Source organism: Electrophorus electricus, chromosome 10, assembly GCF_013358815.1.
Source record: "Electrophorus electricus isolate fEleEle1 chromosome 10, fEleEle1.pri, whole genome shotgun sequence".
NCBI classification, from domain to species: Eukaryota; Metazoa; Chordata; class Actinopteri; order Gymnotiformes; family Gymnotidae; genus Electrophorus; species Electrophorus electricus.
The window spans coordinates 10,381,468-10,404,398 of record NC_049544.1 but is presented as its reverse complement, the minus strand read 5'-3'; the positions used below and the strand labels follow the sequence as shown (position 1 = coordinate 10,404,398).

The window sequence follows — 22,931 nt, the reverse complement described above, 5'->3', positions numbered from 1 at the left end:
AAGATGTATTATCAGAACATGAGACTTTAATTAGCAACAATGAAATGATTCCTAAAAAACAGCATTAAAAATCAGCACACAATGACAAGAAATGGCCTATTATACACTAGTATATATCAAACGGTAAGATTCAGTTAATTAATTTGAATACTCTACTATGAAAAATAAAAGAATAAATGCTCAGTCCAAAATGTTTACTCATCTACATTACGATTAATATTCAATTATTAATTCTTGAAGATAACAATGCTTTACATAGATACCCAAATCAAGCTGTGAAACATAGCTAATGATCAGTAACTTATTGTTTTTGGTCCCTTTTGTAATGATATTCTAAACTCCAGAGCATAGCCAACAGATGCAGAGGCTTCGAGGCTCCAGAGCAGCAGTTTCTAAACACCACCAATTTCACTGAACCACTGGCAGCCTCCCTTAGGTGCCAGCTATTGCTGCCAAGACCCTCCAACTGTCACTTCCTTACTGAATAATAATGAGAGCTTCACATTACAAAATGTTTGTGCCGTTGTACTCCCCAGTTCCATGAGGTCTATACAGAAAACCCAGCACACATGCTCCACTCAGTTTGTAAGTTTGTGTGCCATTTTCGATATATAAAGAACTTGGAGGTAAAAGCAGACAAGGGCTCTGTCATCATTCTGCTAAAATTGGCCTTCACACCTCATAAAGTTTCTCCACAGGCAAGAGTCCTTTATCTTCTCCTTTCAAGCAGATGCCAAAACTGAGGGTTGTAACTTTCTTGATTTGTCTTAGTGCAGGAATGGGAATTTTATAAGAATCTTCTGAAAGCTTTGGACTTCAAGGAATGCTTTATTTATATTTCAAATCAAAACTGCTGTTTAGACAAACTCTGACATACGAGGTCTATATTTCACCACTGTTGTCAAGGCCAGACCTACAGAACCTATAGTACTACAGTTGTTTTAGACAACCAGAACCATAGGTTCTACAGTTTTACATAATAGTTTATATTTAGCTTGTAAAGATCCTTATGAAATTAATATGGAGTATTCACATGAATAAACACAGAATAATGTGAAACACCCATTGTTAAAACACATATTTTATAAGATATATTGTGTCCAAGAATATGACCTCCTAATAATAATAAGCTTAACACTAGACCTTCTCACTAGACCTTCTCTTCCCTTGGTCCGTTGTTCCTTCTCTGAATCATTTGTGGATTCCACAATTGAATGTTCTATAAAGTATCATTCAGTCCCCAGATCTGAAAAATGGATACTAGGCCAAGCCACAATACAGAATAGTAAATCGCTTCTTTATGAACCCTCCCTCCCCACTGGAAATGAAACATGTCTAGGCTTCGGTGTACTTCAAAGGCAATAGCTGTAGGCTGCAAGCAACCTTGGGACAGAAACACAGGGAGCTTTTCCTAAGGTAAAAATGAAGGAAAAGAGCAGAAGTTGTTGTTTGATGAGGAGCAGCAACGTGCCTTGCACAGAGAACACCCATTGCATCCAATCTCACAACACTCCCATAACATAAAACATGCTGAGTAGTCTAAGACTTATCATTTGGCATAAACAGCACTTACATGTGTGAAAAAAGTTAGAACATGTTTGTATTGGGCATACTTTTTATGTACATCTTTATACCTCACTGTATGTCACTGTAGTCAATGCATTCTCATAACTAAAGAAAGTCATAAGTTACATACCTTCAGGCTGAGCTGATGAGTTTCAGATAGCTAATAGAAATGTCTTCCGAAATTTGCTAGCTATAGAAACTGCATAGCTCAAGCAAAATCTAAAAATATTAGACTCCATTTGGTGAAAGAGTCAGATTCCTGCAGATATTTTGTATGTAGTCCAATAACAGTTTCATTGAGGGACAGTGGATTATTTCTAATATTTTATGTTTGTGCCAGAAAGAACTGTTTCAGTCACGTACACGGTGCGTAGAATAGCGTAAATCCACAGACACGTAAAAAATGGCAAATGTAACACAGAGAAAGAGTTCCTACTCTATCGTGGCAACAATACTGTAACTATTAGGTTTTTTTGTGTTATTTTGTTGTTGATTTTAAGGAGAGTAGTGCAGGCTTATTGCAGAGCAGTTCCTTGTGAGGTGAGCACGCAAGACCCAACTGGGAGTGTCACTTTCTGCTCAGTCACTGCCTATGCCAAGCTCAGAGCATAGCAGCCTTCATCTGAACAGTCTTCCAGCTCTGCTGCAATGGAACCAACCCTTTCACCCTGCTCTTGAAAGAGATGGACAAGCCAGGTTCTGTCCAACTCTGCTCACCCGCAAACAGATCAATGACACAGGGCTTCAGCAGAGGCAACACACCCTGGAGAGTCAAGAAAACCATAGGCTCTTTCAAGGTCAAGGTAACCTTTGATTAATGCGGGACGCTTAAGAGCTAGAACTTTGAAATCTCTTTTGTAGTACTGTGTTTACATAGTTTACAGAACAAATTAATAATAACATTTGTTTAACAGCCCAAATTAGTTTAGTGGTCTTATGCCATCAATGCAAAAAAAGTATTTTGTGGAAATACAGTGATGTCAGTGTTTTGCCAGTACAATACAATAAGAGACAGTTCATAGAGACATATTTACAGTACACTACCCATACCATATAACAACAAAAATAATAACATGATTAGTGCTGAAGCAACTCAATGTTCTTTTTCCAGCTCTGACCCACTTTCTACATGATTATCTAAATCTATCTTTTGTGTGCTTTAAAGATGAAAAATACACAATGACTAATTAATGGTAAATTACTGTTGGTTTTATTGACTGATTCAATAATATTTAGTCACAAAAGTCACATTATTACATTATTACATTATTTAGTTTTAATTGCTTTTTGTGGCACTCCCTTTTTTAAATGCAGTATCTTGTATATCTTTACATTTTATACAAAAATACGCACACACACACACACACACACACACACACTCGCACACACACACACACACACACACACACACACACACACACACACGCAGACTCACACTCTCCTGGCTCCTGGCCTTTGGCTGCCTGTAGGGACTAATTGATGGTGAGAGATAATAAATTTTCCCATTATGAGAATGCCCCTACCCTTCACTCATTACTCACCCTGAGGTTCTGCACCACATGTCCCTGAGTACCCAAAAATTTGAAATGTGGCATCTGACACCTCTTAACTGTCAAGGTTGATTTCTCTTATGTGTGGTCTATCTACTAGTCTATCGCAAAGTACCATTAGAACATTAAGTCATATTGAATTGCCTATTCACTTCAAGACAATATACATTAAGGTATATTGAATTGTTGTGTTTGCTTGATAAAAAAAAATAATAATAAAAATAAAAATACTATACTGAGACTTATGTGTGACCAGACTAATTGCCCTAAAAACACTTGTTTTGCAAGTTTTTACTATATAAAAGAGATGAAACAGGGGACATTGAAATTGCCCTTTCCACCAGATGTAGTTACTGTATCATCAGCCAAATGTTTTTTTTTAATTTCTTCACTGGATGCTTGGGACTTATCAAATTCTTCCCAAAACATGTTGGACACATGTTTAAGCTATTTGTGAATTTGCTAAAAAATGAACAATTTGCACACTTTGATTTCAATTGCTGATTAATTTTAATTGCTGATACAAATTCAGTTTTGTGTGCATGAATATGAAGTCTATATAATCACTTTATCTTTGTTTGAGTTATTCAAACATGGCATTTACAAATGTAACAGCCACAGTCATTCAGTTGATGTAAAACAGAAATAATATGAGCAACAATGACGTGTTGGCCAATGACTCAAATTAAATGTAGATTTAGTATGATCTAAAAAGTGTTAAAATGGATTTATGTAATATGTAAAATCTTTATTAAGGATTTCAGGAAGCTAGTTTTTAAAAGCTCTGTAATCATATCAATGTAATGATCTAGAAAAAAGAAAAAAGAAAAAAAACTGATGCCACCCATCTAAATAAAAGTAGGGGATTGGCCTTGTTGGTGTTAGTATATGGCAGCTTTGCTGTGTGTTAGGGGTTCCTAGAAAATGCTCTAAGAACTGTCTATGACCACAATTCTCAACCCTAGTCCTGGCGGACCTATGAATTATTCCTCTTATTACATAGCGGGTTCAGGTCACCAACCTGCTTTCAGAATCTGTGTGAGTAAAGGCAGGTGGGTTGGAGCAGGGACAAAACAAAATTGCAGTTCAAGGCTCACAAGACACAGACTGGAAAGTCAGGGTAAGGTAACCATTTCATCCCATAGAATTCCTGATCTCTTCACTTACCTTTCCTTTTGCACTTTTGCACATTTCATGATGAACTCATGTCTTTGGAATGTCACAGTAATAGAGCATATGCTTTATCAGCCACTGTTGATTTTATGCAATTCAGGATACCATCACTATCAGAAGTATTTCATACATTTTATTAAAAATTTCAAAACCACATAACCCCTTACAGCAATCTGTACAATTGAAATATTCAGTGTATCAAAAAATTACTCTGCTGTCTTCTTAATCCTCCTTTTTTTGTTGTCAGCCATACTATACAATGCCTCTCAACCCATGCTGTTACTAAGAAAAAATTACAAGACATTACAAAAACTATATTTATAGAAATTCTGAATCTCCACAAATAAACCCTATGCGGCACCATATCTTCTGTATGTCTCTTATAAATACGCCCTCCAACAATTAAGTGCAGCACCCCCCCTCCCCCCACACCAAAAGGAAAAAAAAAAAAAAAAAAATGAAACAGAAGAAAAAAATTTGTAATAAAAATTAAATAAAGACCTGAACAGCATCATCACTGAAAGAAAACATTTATAGATTACATAATTTATAAAGGTTTTTTTTTATTTTATTTTGTCATATAATTTTGCAAAACAACATTATTCACATTGCTTATTCATCCTTTATAAAATAGAGGTTTATGCTCTTTAAATAGCACAGATTCAAATACTTAAACTAAATGTTCTATGTTACGTTGCAATCTATACAGAAAATAAGTGATATTTCATAATATAATAGTTCATGAAGTACAGAGAAACAGGTCATCATTGTTGTCATATTATGGTACTGTAAAGGTCTATACTGAGTAATGAAATTAATTTTATACTGCATGTATAATTATGCTTATATCTTAGAAACATTGCTAAATATTCAAAAGTACCAGATTATCTGGTGATCATACATGGAAATAAAGGTTTAAGAGCCAATTTTATCAAATTTATTCAAGTGAATGAGGCAACAGCTTGAATATCCTGAAGTTGTTTGATATGTAGTCTGTTATTTGTAGGTACATAATTACTGGGATGTCTTAGAATAAAGGCATCATATGCATACCACATTCTACTCTGAGGTTTTTAACCAAACAATTAAAAATATGCAAAATGAATTCTGTTTAGCGTTCTAAAGTGGTGGGACAAAGTTGATGCTGATCCACAGAGTCATGAACAATTTAAAGATATGATGAAAAATCATTCAATTTTTTGAAGCAATCACAGCTAGTCCTCCAAAAATCAAATTCTATTTTTTATTTATATACACTCTATATGAATACATTAGATTTTTTTTTAAAGTGGGACACACATATCAAACTGTTTCTTTAATCACTTCGCAATTTTGAATGAATTAGTGTATTAGGTAATAAGGTTTAGAGATAAAATCATTATCTTCTAAATTCCATCCAAGTATAATCATATAACAGATCCTATACTACAAAATGTATTTACAATTTCTGATACACCATTTGATTTATTATAAAGAGGATTGGTATTGGGAAATAAAGACAACAATTTACAGGTAAAAATCAGTATTTAGCAAAATACAGTAATTTTCCCCTTTCATCTAATATATAGTCTACTTTGCAAGAGGGCATTAAAATTACATGGAATTTAAAAGACACTTGCACAATGAGTTTGCACCGAATCAACAACAAGTCCATGAATTGGAGTTATCTTGATCATTACATTATCTGTAGTAAAAAGGTCGAACACAAAATGTTTTTGACACTGTCTTTTATATTTACCTCACAGAGGTATGCAGTCTCTTGAGCTACCTGAAAAGGCAGCAAGTGAAGACTCTTAGCACCTAAATCTCATAATGCTAACACTGGTCATGTGTATTGTTTGTCACATCTGCATAACAAACTAAGGAAACCTTAGACAGTCAATCTAACCTAATGCAGTCTATGAGAAGTGTCACTTAATGTTGTTCGTGGTCTAAGAGAAATAAGACTGGATGAAGGAGGGTCCTTCATTGTTCAATCCAATTGTATATTATGAAGTCCAATTATTGTTTCTGCCTTATTTGTAGGAAACCCAAAATAGCAAAATTCAAGGCTGCATAAAATTCTCAAAACTGGTCAACAGTGAGTCAGACAGCTTTCAACGTACATCCTGGCAAACTGTGGTATATCCTCAGATACAACAAGTTAAAAGCCTAATTGCTGCCTCAAAGCTTTTAACTCATGTCTGCAGAATGAATCAGCTAAAGGCTATGCAAAAGCATAGGACATGTAGCAGAACACTGGTCAGACCAAATGCAATCATACACTCACCTGTATGCGTCCACAGACCTCTACCTGCAAACACATCATCTCTCATACACACATATGACTGTACAGTGAAAGAAGTGTGTTCATTTTGGGAATACCACACCTATAATGCAGATCACAAGTAATTGGACAGTAAAACAATTTTAGAATGTACTTGGACAATTCAATATTCAGCTGTATGATTGCCAGCTGTGTGTCACTGTATCATGCACAAGAGAACTAACAAAGCTCATAAGTGGCACAACTGGCCAAGAGGGTAATGTTCTCTCCCTAGCACCTGTGTGTGAATCCTCACAATACCACAGCTAGCCATGACTTGGAATCCAAAGGAACCCATCTGGCCCTGCTCTCTCAAGATGGATGGCTTGGTTTCTCTGTCCCGATCATCAGACTGATGGTAGCCTAACATGTCTTAAATTAAAGACTGAGAATTTGTTATCTTACAGACTGAAAAATTGTTAGATTATAGACTGAACTCTTTTCTCAGTTGTCCTACAATATGGAATGAGCAATAGTTAAGGAAGCATACCTTAGTTCTGGCCCGCTCAGGTTAGGAGACATTGTGTGATTGGGGGTGGGGTGTTGGTAAAATATGGGAACTGGCTGTAAAAAAAATTAAAACCTAAGGAGAGTGTGCAGAGAAAGCTGTCCGTAATCTAAAGTATACCACCTCATCTGATAAATATGGCAGCAAGCCAGAGATACAGGTTCACATGTCTTTATTGATAAATACAACACTTACAGAAGCATCTTAAGTGCTCGGATCCAGCTAAGTTCCAGTGACCCAAAACATACTAGTAAAATACCAAAGAGTTTTTAAGGCCCAAAAATGCAGTGCTGTTGAATGGCCAAGTCAGTCACCTGTCTTTAAACAAACTGAGCATTCATTTCACTTACTGAAGATGAGACTAAAGGGAACAAGTCCCTGAAATGTGACAATTTTATTTAATGTCAACACACTATATCCTTATATAATAGTGAAATTGGTCTTCACTGTTCCCTGGGTATGAGGAAGTTATGGTAATTTGACCAATTATTTATGGCTCCTTGAAATGGGAAAAGGTAATTTCTACACCTTCAAATTAATGCATTTTTATGCATGTAAATGCCATAAATCATATTGTGCAGTAAATCTAATGTGTTAGAATACTGAGCCAAAACAACAAAAATTGTGTCACTGTCCAGTTACATACATACTGCAACATGCATACCTGACTGTAATCCAACTACTGTAAAAACTGTAAGCCTCAATTTCATATAACCTCCCTATACTTCTTGATGACATACATAAATTCAGAAAAATGTTACATCAAATTCATTTGTGAGGTAAGAATACTATCAGAGGAAAGATATGACACATATATTCAGACTGTCACCAGAGTATGTGGCTTATAGTGCTTGCCGGTCTAATATTGTACATCATAGAAATGGCATCCAAGGACCACTTATCTCTTTTTTCTCATCCTTTCTGCAAGACTCTTCACTTGAGGACCCAGGAAAAGAGTACAGAAATAGATGGAAAGAAACAAATGTAAGCAAATGCATTGGTACCTTCTGTGCTGATTTCATATTTCAAATACTCTTAACAAGAGTATTCTGAATGTACTGTGTAGTATCCCTACTTCAGGCAGATCATATGTGTTTATACACCTGAAGTAATGTTTTTGTAGTCCCTACTTCAAAAGAAGCTTAGTAAAACACTTATTTTAATGAAAGTCATGTATTTGTGTATATTTTGTTTCTAAAATATGCTAAATCTAATAGCTTGTATCATATCCTGTTAATGTGAGCTTAGCTGATGAAAATAATGAATTAAAATTAAGCTTTGAATATATGAAGTAATCTGTATGTGCATAAGCACAACTGAATTAGTTTTATTCTCTGCTGCTTTGGAGTGGATGTGTATTTAGATATCTAACTTGTTTTGTGGACAGATCTTTGGCAATTATTGTGGTAATCAGTCAACTCATTATCATTTAATGTGTAGAAAACATCTGGTGGCAGCATATTATGTGGCACACAAACAAATTGGATTTAGTCCTGCCCCTATGATAAGACATGGAACTACATACAGAACCTTTATTAACTTTAGGGAGGAAAAATTTTAATGTAAATATGCTTTGTTACCTTGAGTTATGTCAACCCTGTTTGTGCATTCATTCTGTGAACCAGAAAGGATGTCATATGCACTGTTCTCAGTAGCCATCTTGAATCTTGTGGATCTAGAGGTTGCATACCATCACTAACTTCAGATATTACCAGTAGCCAAGTCTCCAATCCCAAATTAAATTAATCCCAAATTCCAAAGCACATCTGTCACATAGCTCCCATAAAACTGTTCCCATCACCAATAGGATCAAAGGCCCTCAGCATTAAAAAAAAAAAAAAAAAATCCAAACTAAATTAGTCTGAGCACTGAATTTCCAAAATGAATTTGATGTGCTATAAATGATGCTCTATGAGAAACTACACCCTTCATGTCATTCTGTAGTTTGTTTATTGCCATGCTTCAATGAAGCCTCTTTTATCTCCTATTTCATTTGCTCCAATGAGATGCTTGTCTTTTTTTTCTTGGTGTGGGGGTTGGGTAGGGACTCCTTAGATTTCCAGTGAACAGATGGTGAACATGTGTTTGTGTTTCATACATAAACATCAGACTCAAGCCCAGAAAGCTGTCCTCATGGATCTTTCTCACAGGAAGGACACGGAGCGGCCTCCCTCCCTTAGTGGCATGGTGGGGTACATTGGTTTGAGGATGTGGTCATTACCCGGGTTGCTGCTACTGCCACCATTCTGGTTTGCCGTTTGGTTACGGATGTCTCTGCGGTTGATGGTGAATGCCGTGATCATCTCTGAGCCATAGTCGGTGCTCTCAGGCATGGCGCCGGGAACGTGCCTCAGGTGCCCATCCCCCAGGCACGTCATGGAAACACGGGCGTCATCCCGGTGTTGCAGCTCACGTTGTCCTTTCCCGGCAGGCGACGGTCGTTGAAGGTGTGGATGTTGATCACGGCGTCCTTCTTCACCATGGCTGGTGGCTGGTGGCGCCTGTGTTTCACTCTTCTCTCGCACGTGAACGACAGTCTGATCTCTTCCACCACCGTGCTGCAGAAAGACCTCTTGGGGGAAAAAAAGAGACATGGTGGGGTAGGGGGAAAGCAAAAGAGGAAGTAAGTACACCCATGTCAAATTGGTGTGACGGCCAGACTGTCATTGTTCACACTGGGAGGAGTGGAAGAAACATGAATTGAGGTTAACTGGGCATGACACCATGGTAAATGATTTTTCTAGCCATTTTTAAAGCTTTGCCCTATTGCCTTTAAGGCCAAGTCCAGTGCAACCCTTGGTCTAATAGTAATTGGCAATGCACAACTGTCCCATGCTCCATTCTAACATTTGCTAAAAAGAGGTTAATTTTCCATGCTTCAATTAGCTATCATCTGCTAAAAAAGCAGCAACTGCAAAATTAACAGCACTTAATTTCCAGACAGCAGTCAATCACAAAAATATTTCCTTAAAAGATCTTCTAAAATATTTCCTATATCAGCTGTGTCATGAGCATTTGCAAGATGGGAACGCAATATTCTTGGCTTGAGAAGAATATATATTACACAGGTTTCTTATTCTGTTCATATAATACTTATTAATACATGCCACTGTAATGCTGGGGAGCAGAGACGGCGAGGGATAGGATGCCAACGTGACCAGTGTACATATAGACGTTTATTGCAAAATGAAAGTAAAACACTAACAACAAACGGTGAACACTGAATGTAACACCTATAACACAAATGGATTCTCACAGCTTTCTAAATGCAGCACAGACAACAGTCAGGATGATGTAGGACAATGACCAACAAAGGACATAGCTAATGTGGGTTTAAAAATACACAGGATAACAAGGGGCAGGTGTGATACAACAAGATAACAGGTTAACAAGGGGCGTAGCTACAAACAAGAAAACACAACACAAACACAAGCGGGTAGCGGGTTTGAACCACGCAGGACAGGACTCCGTGAGGCACGCCGTGACAGCAATTTATGTATAAGGGCATTTTAACCCTAATTCTAGTTTGAACTGAATTGCAAAAATGTGTTGACTGGAACAGTTTTAAAATATGGACAGCAGGTCTAAAACGATTTGACAGTCCTGAGGGTGGGAGTTGGAAGTGACACATGAATATCGAAACAGAACAGTTAATTAATGAGCAACAACATCCGGAAAAAAAAAGACAAAAATTAACTATGTATTAGCTTAACAGGGATGATAATAAAGATTAACAACAACTTTCCAATTGTTGATAGCGCAAAAGAACACCTATCCTAGTTTAATGAACACACAAACTTGATAATTGAACCTTGAGTGGCTTCAAAAGACTATTACTATATATATTATCATATTGATATAGGCTATGTTCAGTAAGAGATTTGCTATTATAATACTGCATTAAATATTCCTGTACAAACTATCATGACATAAGAATTTTTTTTCTATTTCAAAGTTTTTAACCTGTTATATAGATCATGTATTATCTATATTTATGCATAAATGTAATATATGTAAAATATGTACTGGCTTGGTATGAGCTTATTTTTTGGCTCCAGCTCTGAATTTTCATGACAGTGCACCTAAAGAATGAAAATTTTATATGGTGACAACAAATGTCATGGAAAATTGTTAGGCCTGCTGCTTTCAACAAAGAAATCACTGAAAATCCTTGCCCAAGGATGCATAATATTTCAATAGGCTCTCCTACTGCTAATGCATCATCAGTTTAACCATTTAATCACAGAATCATGAAGCTACAAACTATATTAACACATTGTGGTAGTGTACTTTGTTTCCAGACAACTGATCCTTGACTTGTCTGTCATTGTATATCATTAAATGTGAATAACACAGCTTTTTTTTCTTTTTCTTTTTTTTTTACAACTGACTTTGACAATTTTCTGTCATATCTACACACTTGAAGACATTTTTGGTTCACGCTTCTTACATTGCCAGTTTCCAGCTGTTAAATATGTTGACATAAATGCAGGCACTTGCAGTTGTTCAGAACATTTATAACAGCACTCAAAGTCCTGAAGTTACTGTGAAGGCAATAGGTAGCAGATCACCTTATATTTGGTATACCATCTTGCATTCTGATTATTTTATCTTCTTCCTTCATATCATGCTATTATTTCCCACTCTCTCTAACCACAATCTCCTAACAAGTTGATCTCCCACTAAAACATCACTCACCTGTTCACGCTCCGCTGTCTTCCTAAGTTTGTAAATAAACTCCCCAATAGCAACGAAGACGGACAACACTAAACCCGAGGCCAGCACAATGAAGATGCCCCCCAGGTTCTGGATGTTCATGGGGCCTGTTTCGTAACGCTCGTCTTCCTGGCAGCTGCTCCCACTCCACCACTTCTCTTTGAGCATGTGCAGACGCCCATCCTCCAGCAAGCTCAGGATTGCTATGGTCACTTTGTCTCTATAAGGGGAACCTGTGCAGTGAGCAAAGGATGTATATCTATACATACTGGGCTAAAGAATAAATTACTGCAGAAAAAGGACTACTTTCTGAAATTATTAGTAACCTAGAGCTTATACTGTGAGTTACAGATTTATACTCCTTGGAAACATTGGTGTTTTCAGCCTTTCATTCCTCACTCTTGTTACTACACTGTTTTATATTAGTTTCAAAGTAGCTATTACTAAATAGTTCACAGTACTTACTAACTAATATGCCTTAAGATTAAGAACTAAATAATATGGCCAGATAATAGATAAACATGAGAAAATCAAGGGCCGAATGGTAAGACTGAAAACTGACAGATTACAAAGGTGAGTTGAGAAGTTTTAAATCAAAGGTAGTGATAGGGAAGGCCACTTTGGACAAACTGCTTATATGAAAGATTATATCAACCATTATACCAATCATTATACCACTATACCGGCAAAACCTACAGAAATGATTCTAGATTTGTTGTGTTGTAATTTTGTGCAGGGTTACCTTTGGGTGTACCAATGCCATAGCCCTTGCTGTCAATAATGCCTCCAACTTGGGTTAGGTTACAGTTTCTGCGCGTCACATATTCTATGGTAGTCGACTCCATGAGAAGCGCATAGTCAGACTTCAGGACCCTTTGTGTGCCATCTTCAATTGACTTGACAAATGATGTGCTCTGTTTGCTGCTCATAAAAGCCCACATCTTCTCAAATGTCGAAACTTTCGATTTCTGGAACAAAAGAAAATGGCTAATAATTTGATTGGCACATTGCTTGGCTCTTCAAGGACACTGTTCACCAGTTCTGTCTTATTTGTGTCTATGTGAGCTGATATACCAACCAAGCTGTAGGCCACACAGTTGCATTCTTGTTTAAGCAATTTAACAATACAGAAAGACTAGAATTGTTATGGATTCATACAGTGGAATAAGCAAGGGCCAACCTTCGCCCCTGTTTTGTGGTTGCTAATGTAGCAGAGAACAAGTATTTAATGCAAATAAAACGATAGGTCAACAAAACAAATGACAAAAAAGCAAAAGCAAACAAAAAACAAACAAACAAACTGCAAACATCATTATTGTTGCACCATGGTGTGATGTATGCCTAGATAAAACATATGTTTCAATATATGTTAGATATCTGGCTCAGAAAGTTTTCCATGTCTTTCAAGAGTGACAGCAGTATGGTGGTACAATTAATTCATTAGGAGAATTGCATTTTTAAGCATACAGTACTATGGTTATTCATACTTGATGTCTCTCAAATAATTTCATACTCACACACATGCACTGTCATACTGCTCTCACATTGTATCGGCCTCTCACACTCACTGTCAAACTCTTGTGCATACACTGTCATAGTGTCCCACACACATCTTGCATATGCCATCATATTCCCCTTCATACCCTATTAAACTCCCATGCATCAACTACTATACTGCTCACACTTACTATTCATTAGACATACATGCACACACACACCCCTAAGAATAATAGTATGCGTGAGATAGTATGAAAATGTACTCATGAGAATTTGAAAAGAAGTGTAAGAGGTTTGATGCATGAGAATTTGATAATGTGTGTGAGAGAGTATGACATCATTTGTAAGAGAGTTTGACAATGTTTAATAGAACTATGATGTTGCATGTATATGAGTATGCAGTTTGATGGTGCATGTGTGTATGATAAAGAGGGTAAGAAGTCAAGTGTGAATAATGACCTAAATGGTCCTTCATGCAGTACAGTGCTGTAAATATTCTATCAGTAATAAGTTCAGACAGTGTGTAGTTAACAATACAATCCCCCCCCCCCCCCCCCCCCCCCCATACACACACAGATGAATCAAATGAGCAATTTGTTTCTCTTGGGCTTTGGCTATATTACTGTGAGATTTTCCTACTCGGCACCAAGCAGTGCTGTTGTTGACATTGTTCTGTTAACCTTGAGCACCTGTTATTCTTTCCCTCCCTCAAATGCTGTTTTCCCTGGTGTCTCACATTATAATTGAAAGTGTCTGGGAATTGGCTGGAGCCTTTGACTCCTTGAGAATGAATAAGCAATAGAATGACAAAACCAACACATAGTGATTCAAGTAGCATCTTTGTCTTTTAGATTATTGCATTCATAATCTGTTCTTAGAATTGATTTGCTTGATGTACTGCATACAATAACATGGTGGCATGGGACAAAAACTCATCTAGTATGGAGGAAAAAAGAATCCTATGTTATAGCACTACATGATTTGCAGTTAGTTTAAATGGCATTTCAAGCTATTCTCTACAAGGAGGTCATGTTAGCTTCCATAGCTAATCACAGATAATTACTGGCTCAATTCCATCAAGCATCTAAAATGACACATGAGAATTATAGAGAGTGAGTGCTCTTTGATTACACTCGATAAAACATTAAATTAACAGTTGCTGTTTCTGGTTCAGCAAGTTAATCTCCAATTCAGCTCTTAAAGACTTTTCATGGCTAAAGAATTTGACTACCCCGTGCCCTGTGTTAACTTAGGGTTGTTAGTCCTCTCTGTGCTAATGAGACGGAACTGACAGCAGTGATGGTTTAATTGGAAACACCTGTCTCTCTCATCTTGTTTTTGATACCACAATCATGCACTTCAAAAATAGTATGATTTTATTTAATCAGACTAGATAAAATATGATGGAGAGCAGACAAATAGCAAGTACTGATTCCGTTGAAATCACTCATAGCCAGGTATCCCTGACAAAGGTTTTGTAGTATTTTTGGATTTGCTCACTGTAGAAAAGTTCCTTAGCTCACTATAAGTCACTACCTTAGCATAAATCATGGAAAATGCTAAGATACACTACAAAACAAGGTTATGAGGAAGCATTTGGAAAAAGAAAAAAAAGTTCAAAACAGGAAATTTTTTTTAAAAAGTACCATAGTCTGTCTGAATTTATAAATATTTAATCACCAGTCTAAGGACATATTTTTGTATCATTTACTATAGAATGTATGGTATTCTGCTGAAGTACCAGAGGAAAAGCTCAAAATAATAAAGCCAAATCTAAAAGCCTAAAGGCCAAAGACTGCAAAAAACAAAAATAAAAAATAATGTAAAAGGAATACTTTGAACAGCCTATAAAAGAGGCAGAGCTGAAGAATTACTTTTGCAGTGAGAATTATGATCTAACTAGGAGCTAGGAAAAACAACTCTTGTGGAATTGTATTGATTTTTATTTTTTTTCTGTGTAAGAAGAAAAAAGTTTTTGAAAGGTTTCTGAAAAGTTGGCTCAAGCAATTCAAAAAAGTCCCTTTACTCACATCCTACTGTTCTTATCCTCAGTGCCAGTGCATAGCAGCCCATCAGCACACATTCAATAGCATGGTACAGTATTAATATTAGGATGAAAGTAGGTTTTGAGCATTTTGAACATGACACCCATCTAAATTCACATTAACTCTCTTGTTACTTCCCTCATCACAACAAAACATTTCTGAGACACATGTAAGGAAATTCTACCTTAAAGAACGACATAGTAGCTCCATCTTTTACTACACCATACTCAATCTTGGTCTGCTTTGCCAGGTCATCGGCTGAATCGATGGGAGATTCCATCCTCTCCACGGTGAGGAAGGCGGCCAGGTTGGCCGTGTAGGAGGAGATGATGATGAGGGTGAAGAACCACCAGATGCCTCCTATGATCCGTGTGGAAAGAGCTTTGGGCATCAGCTCAGACCCTACAATGGAATCAACAGTTTGTTTCACTCTTGCACACCAACTATGAGGCAGTAACAGCAGAAAGTTGGATCACAGGTCTCAATGAAAAGTGGTGTCAACCATTTAAAGATAACCAGTACAAGGCAAGGAAAGGATCACAAATAAGAGTATATTTCTGTTATGCCAAATAGCCTGCAAGAAAAATCAATAAGACATATTAAAGAATCTGACAAGACAGGATAAGTAGAAGTACAAATAAAATGTAGAAAAAAATGCCTTTAATTGGCTCTATGAATAAATGTTTATCCTTGACAGTTGGCGCGGGGGGTGAAAATGTTGGAAAAAAAAGGACACATCTATACATTTGGCAAGATAAATATTTTAAAAATGTCAGTTAACAATGCATAACATCATATATATCATATATATATATATATATATATATATATATATATATATATATATATATATATATATATATATATATATAGTTTATTAAAAACAACTTTCTCTTTCTCTCTCTCTCTCTCTCTCTTTCTCTCTCTATATATATATATATATATAGAGAGAGAGAGAGAAAGAGAGAGATAATGAGAGAGAAGTTGTTTTTAATAAACTAACCATACAGAAAAGACAACAACATTCTATTTACATCAGCAATAGAAAGTATGCAATAACATATTTACATATATTTTTAAGCCATGCTTTCCTAAAGCTACTATTGAATTTAACCATTTCCATTAAAAGTTACTGATTTGTAGTAGATGGGGAAATGCTGATCTCAGATAGTATGCCACCATGCACATTCCTGCCCACACTGCATGCCCGAAGGTTGAGCTAATGCCCCTCAAGTGATGAAAATATGAACATGTAGCTGCTAGGTTTTTATGCTCTTTCTAAATAAATTTCTGTGTAGAACTAGACTGTCAGAAAAAGAAAATGCTGATGTCATGAGAGAGCCAGATTTACTGCCATAATGCTGAATCTACACATCTGCTCATTTCCATAAAAGAGGAGAGCAGGTAAGTTGCTAATCAGCACCCAGCTGGGAACTAGCCTCTGTGGGGCTAGCTGTGAGTCATATTAAATGTGGTGCCCTGCTTTTCAGTCATATTATTTTCCCCACAAGCCATGAAGCTTCAGTGTGCTATCTCTAAGGCCCCATGAGAATCATCAGCTGCTACTAACACTCCCTCCTGGCAACTGCAAAGCAAAAAATGCATCTCAGTGTAAGACCACAGGGTAAGCCTAAACAGTGATTTAATTTTTAATAGGAGGGTAAGTAAAAACAAAACTATGTGTCATTTTTGTGAAAGAAAACTGATAAGATAGCCCATGGCTTCTCATTTGCACCGGAGACCAGAGCATTTAAGAGTGAAGAGTGAAGTGTGGAGCACAGAAGTGAGTAGCGACTTTTTAGTAAGTCTTGAGCTTCAAGATCACACAGTATCACTCCATTCCATAAATGCAACACATCTGAAAGGCTTATGATGCAATTGCAGTGTTATGCCAGGCTAACAGCTGTTCGTATGCATGTGTTAGCAGATATTTTAAAAAGTGCAACAGGAATAAAGTTTTATTATTATTATTATTATTATTATTATTATTATTATTATTATTATTAATTAGCTTAGCTAATGGAAGAGCTGGCTTTGCACTCATACACTCTTTGCACTTTGCCACACTGAAACCTTAAGTGCAGCACTTTAACATTAAGCCTACAACAATGACAAAAACAAAACTTTTCCAAAAATGCTTCAATTAGTTTTGCTCAACAGGCCACTTGGGGCAGGCCTCTATAGGTAGACAATTTTATCATGAAGAAGCTTGTAGAAAGCTCATCAAAAATGCAAATATAGAATTTACATAAACCACGATAATCTAATCTAATGTGATAGGTATTAAGGCATGCACAGGTAATTTGATTTTACCTATCTAGTTAGCAATTTGTAAGATATGGACATTAATGTGATTTCCTGACTATATATTTTTTGTTTGGTTGGTTTTATTTTGTTTTTGGTTTGCTTTGCTCTGTGGGCCATTGTACAGTAGGTTTTCACACAACTGTCCTATGAGATTTTGTATAAGAAAACTGTCAAATTTGTCCAACATACTTTGTCTGTACACTATGTACTGAATCAATGGTGTGTATGAAAGATGTGTTTCTGTTCCTTTCTGTTTATCCTCACATGATCTAGGCATCTCTCTTCAGTGAAAATGAAAGATTAGGGACAAATTGCCTCTGTCACACTCTAGTCACATCAGTACGTGCATTTTTACAAAATGACATTGCTACAAGCAAGTATGTCCCTCTGTAAAACTGTCTGACATAAAACAGTCAAACAAGAATACTAGAGAGGAGTACTAAATAATAATGGTGGAATCAGTAGCTTTAAAAAGAACACTCAGACTTCTTAATAAATGTATTTTTCAGAGAATATCCTAGAATAAAAAGAATATCCTTAATTCAAGAATATCCTTAATTCTTTTTTAAAGAATATCCTTAATTCATTTCAGAGAATACTTCTATTCCTTGCTGCATGCAAGTTTAGAATGAACCCCTTTCAATTGACCCCATGTAAAACAAACTAACAAACAAACAAAAAAACTACAGCTACAGCAAAAATAACATCAACAACAGCAAAAGTACGGGGGAAGATGTGGGAAAAGATGTGAGGAAGTGAGCCTTGCTAGCTGCTGGACTGCATCCAGCACTGTTGCCAGCAAGAAGAGAGAGATTTGAGACATGGGGGTTCTGAAATATCATGTGGGTGTTGCTTATTGATTTTGCCTCTACACTTTCCATAACACTGCACTACTTGTGAACTACTTGCATCTGTGAGCAGTGGCAAATTGACAGAGATTCCATGCAGTTCAAGGGCAGAGCAGTAAGGCTCTCATACTTAATGAATTGAGTCTCGCATTTTCAATCCTCATGGGCAGAGATTCACCACAGAGAACTTCACTTTTCATGAGCTTAAACATTTCATTAGTCATTCTTTCTCCCCTGCCTACTTTATTATGCCTGCTTCATTTTGGGGGCATCATTTGCTAATGTGTGCCTGTGAGGGGTATGGGAAACAACAGCATCAGGCTTGTGTTTCTCTAATAGCTTCCATCTTCCAGTAATTTTGTGAGGTTAGAACTAAGTGCACATGGAAAGAAAAAAATTAATAAATTGGCATTCAGGCAAATATGGGTGGAGAGGCAGAGAGAAATGATTCTCTCATAAGATAAAAGCTTGGGCATTTCTATTCCGTGTTTAACTTTGAAATCTGAGGTTAAATGCCCCCCACCCCAAAAAAATAAAATAAATAAATATTATACGAGAGTGAGTGTCATAGAAGTTCTGGAAAGGAGAATGATTGAAATTTAAGGCGGAGGCTTCTGGGGGGACACTGGGACACTGGCAGAGTTATCATCTTTTGTGAGGTTTGATCCTAACCTCAACTCCTCACCAACAACATGAGAGGAGGGTCCCTGACAGAAGCAGTGCTTTACAGAAACAAACTCTACTGATATCCTTCCAACCTGCCACAGCAAGTGACAGCTCTCTGACACTTCCTCCTCCTCCTCGCACTGACACAGAGCATGACAACATCTTTCCTCTGTGATGGAAGACCACATTTCTTTGGAAGCAGTCGCTTCATGCCACTGTCAGCAGAAGGTTTTTTAGAAGGCATGTTAAGCAGACTTGGAGGAGCTGGAGAGATAGAAATATAGAGAAAGTTCTTTACCTTGCTGCATCAAGGAACCTACACCGAACCAGAAGCTGTTGAGGAGCGTGAAGTTGTTCTCTACTACATCAGAGCTTGGGTTACATGGGTGGGCGTCATACCACTCATAAGGGCTAAATCTGCAGTGAGAGAAGAGGCAAGCATTATCCCAGTGCAACATAGCATAACCTCTTCTACTAATTTCATTTTATGACCAATTAGTCTAGTAGCAGGAGACAGTTAATCATTTTTATTGAAATGAATTTTCAAGGTATCTGATTTTGTTAATATTACACTTGCACATTATCGTCACACTTTCTAACAAGTGGCAGGTAGTGAATGTATCAGTGACGTTAAAATGAGCTAAATTGAATTTGATGATGGCAGGTGATAGGTAAGCTGCTTCCTGATCTCACATATGAAACAAATAGGATGGTTCACTTGTCCTGATACAACACACTTAAGCTAATATTTCATATCCTATACACTTGAGGTGTATGACACAAAAGCAGACTTACACTAACCAACCACATTCTCAGAAACACTTACCTTCTAGGTACATGTTGTAGTTGCCATTTGTTACCAAACATAATTTATTAGTCATCCTCCAGCCTTTAACCAAAATTGACCACAGTAATGGTGCTGGTTGAATATTTTTGGCAAATATACCATTTTCACCGCAGTAGTGACAGTGATGAATGTAACCCCCCCAGCCATACTTCTACTGCTAAACCTTTACCAGCTGAGCATCCACAATAGTACCATGTCACTAGAATGTCACTATTAATGCTGTGTTGAGAATGATCCATCACTCAAAAAATATTTTGTCACCAGTGGTTCTGTTGTCAGACAGTGACTAGTGAGGGATGGAATAGAGGATGTTTTGGATGTATTGCAACAGAAAAGCATCAGCAGTGATTCTGTGTTCAGAAACCAATCAGCGACGGTCACTTGTACATTTATAAATTACACCTATATGATAAAGCTGACAAATAAGAAGAAAGACAGGTGCAAACAGGTGCAACTATATCTACTCTGTAGAACACTCTGGTAATGACCCTTTGAAGTACTTAAATCTTCATATCTTAGTATATATGTGAGCAAACCAAATGAAAAGTAGATAACTGGCACTTTCAGGGTTAGCATTGCTTCATGGGAAAATCATATTCTTTATTTAAGAACAAAATATATATGGAATCAACAAAATAACATTGTAATAGGCTTGATTTTGATAGAGGCAGAGGTCTGTGTTACAGACTATGCTGAAGTGTCATATATAAGTGCTATCTGTCAAGTCAACATATTTGCGAAAACTCTATGTCTCTCTCTTTCTCAAGCTTATTTAGGTCAGACAGCCTTAAAATTTCATTTGCTATAAACTGGACACAAAATAAAGAGTACTATACATCAAGCTGTCTACAGACTAGATAGCAGCATTTAAGAAATACTTTAAGTATACACATGGAAACAGCTTCATAGCCATTACCGAGGTTAGTCTATTTATTAATAGCAAGCATAACAAAGTAATACACTATTGATCAGAATATCTCACATCGAAACATCTAATGGGTCCAAATTCAGTTTGCACTTGTTGTCAGTTAAAAAAAAAGACAGTAATCCTGATTGTCTACATGAATCTCTGATTACGATTAACAAAAGAAGCCATTTGTCTTCCTTCTCAGGACCTAAGCAGACACTGTACATCCACAAGATCAGAATTGTCAGAAAGGTGAAACCTGCACTCTGCAGGTATTTGAGAAGAGAAGGACAGGAGAAGCAGTGAGGGAGGAGCCATCCATTATTACAGTCACTGGAGCATAAGTGCTTATCCATACGAGTGAGATATTGGAGTCTTAAATTTTAATCTGTATTCCATTGGCCATCTTTTTTCAAATTCCAAATGTATATTTTCCAGAGCATGGGCAGTTATTGAAGCATTGCTGCGAGGGATCCCTACAAACCCTTACTTACATCCTTAAATGATTCTTGAATTTAAGGGCACTGATAAGACTGCACTCAGGCTAGATTAGCTTTCACATTCAAGTCTCAGTTTGCTGCAATTTATTTCCATTTCATGGACCTGTAGGCATTTGAGGTAGCCTTATATCTTTCACCAAAAACTACTGACCTCAAAATGTCAGCATCAATAATTATCGTTATGAGATTATGGATCTTAATTTTTCAGTTTTATGCAGTTCATGGCATCCTGACCTAAAGCACCCTCACACTCACAATCAGGGGCCAAAGCTCTTTGCATAGTGTGATAAATGTGCACAATAGGCTTTGAAGATCTCTAAGGGTATTTCTTTAAAGCAATAGGTTATACATGAACATGGACATGTGTTGCTGTTTACTGCATGTATGAAATAAGCATTGGACACTGTGCCTGAGTAAGTGGGAAATATACTTAGTTTCACAAATGACCCATTACCTATTGTAAGACTTACCTGTTTTACACCAGTCACCTATTCTAGACTGTACAATGCGTTCTGTAAAACACCTAGATCCTTGATGTTACTGTGGTGCTCAATTGAGAAAATCATATGGATAAATACCACATGTGCTCCAGAAAAAAAAGGTTTAACTGACATTATGACCACCTTCTGTCATTACTTTGACTCACTTAAAAATGTTAAATTATAAAGACCCCCAGTGCTATCACTAATAGCCACTAAAATGCAGACAAGCATAAAATAAAATAACATCATTTTCACAAAACCACATTTATGTCCTTTGAGCGAAGTACTGAAAGGAAACATGTCCAAAGACAAAAAAGAAGCTTATGAGAGCAGCTGCTTCATCTTGAAACTCAGAGCCCAGCCAAACACTCATTTCCTCCAAATTAACTCAAGTTCCACTCATCATATAAAGCTCAATGAGTCAGCAACAATAGCCACTCAGGAGGAGCGAGGGTCCTGAGAAGGGCAGTTTTAGAGCACTTCTGCTTCCTGAGCACTTCAGCGCAGTGACGACTCTCAAATCAGTTGGCTTTTTTAAATTTCTAAATTCAAATCTCAGTCACCAGGATATTTCAAAGGGTTATGACTGACAGTAAATAAAGAACTCTATATGAATACAGATACCCACTTTCAGTTTCACTCACCTGGCGATGACAAACAGAACACAGCTAACACCCAGATAGGCAAGTAGAATGTACACCCAGATGTCAGGGGTCATGGGCTTGAGAAAGGAGAAGAAGCCATTGTTGGTGTTGTTTGGCCGGTGGTACAGGATGCTAATTCCTGTGTTCATGAAGGGCTTGGAGAAGTCTATCACTTTCTCCCTCGCAAAGGTGATTGTGAGAGGAGCTACAGCCAGATCTGCTCTCTGATTAGAAGAGAAAACAAAAACAAGAATATAAAGTTCAGGTGTGCACCATGTTATTAATGAGTAGGAAAATAGTAAGACATGCAAAAAACATGAAATTTACAACAACAACAAACAATGACTTTGAAAAGTGTTATAATACCCTT

General features: G+C 36.9%; 1 protein-coding gene across 1 annotated transcript in view; it reads right to left on the bottom strand.

Moving 5' to 3' along the window:
- Positions 1 to 4,894: 4,894 nt before the first annotated feature.
- Positions 4,895 to 22,931, bottom strand: part of LOC113578056 (glutamate receptor ionotropic, kainate 3) — an 85,620-nt gene continuing 67,583 nt past the window's right edge. Inside the window, exons 11-16 of the mRNA XM_035530839.1 lie at positions 22,562 to 22,785; positions 19,480 to 19,598; positions 15,545 to 15,762; positions 12,561 to 12,786; positions 11,801 to 12,051; positions 4,895 to 9,672 (exon numbers count right to left, since the gene is read on the bottom strand). Of these exons, the coding sequence (XP_035386732.1) occupies positions 9,247 to 9,672; positions 11,801 to 12,051; positions 12,561 to 12,786; positions 15,545 to 15,762; positions 19,480 to 19,598; positions 22,562 to 22,785 (1,464 nt within the window). The 3' untranslated portion in view covers positions 4,895 to 9,246. The remainder of the gene's footprint in view (positions 9,673 to 11,800; positions 12,052 to 12,560; positions 12,787 to 15,544; positions 15,763 to 19,479; positions 19,599 to 22,561; positions 22,786 to 22,931) is intronic.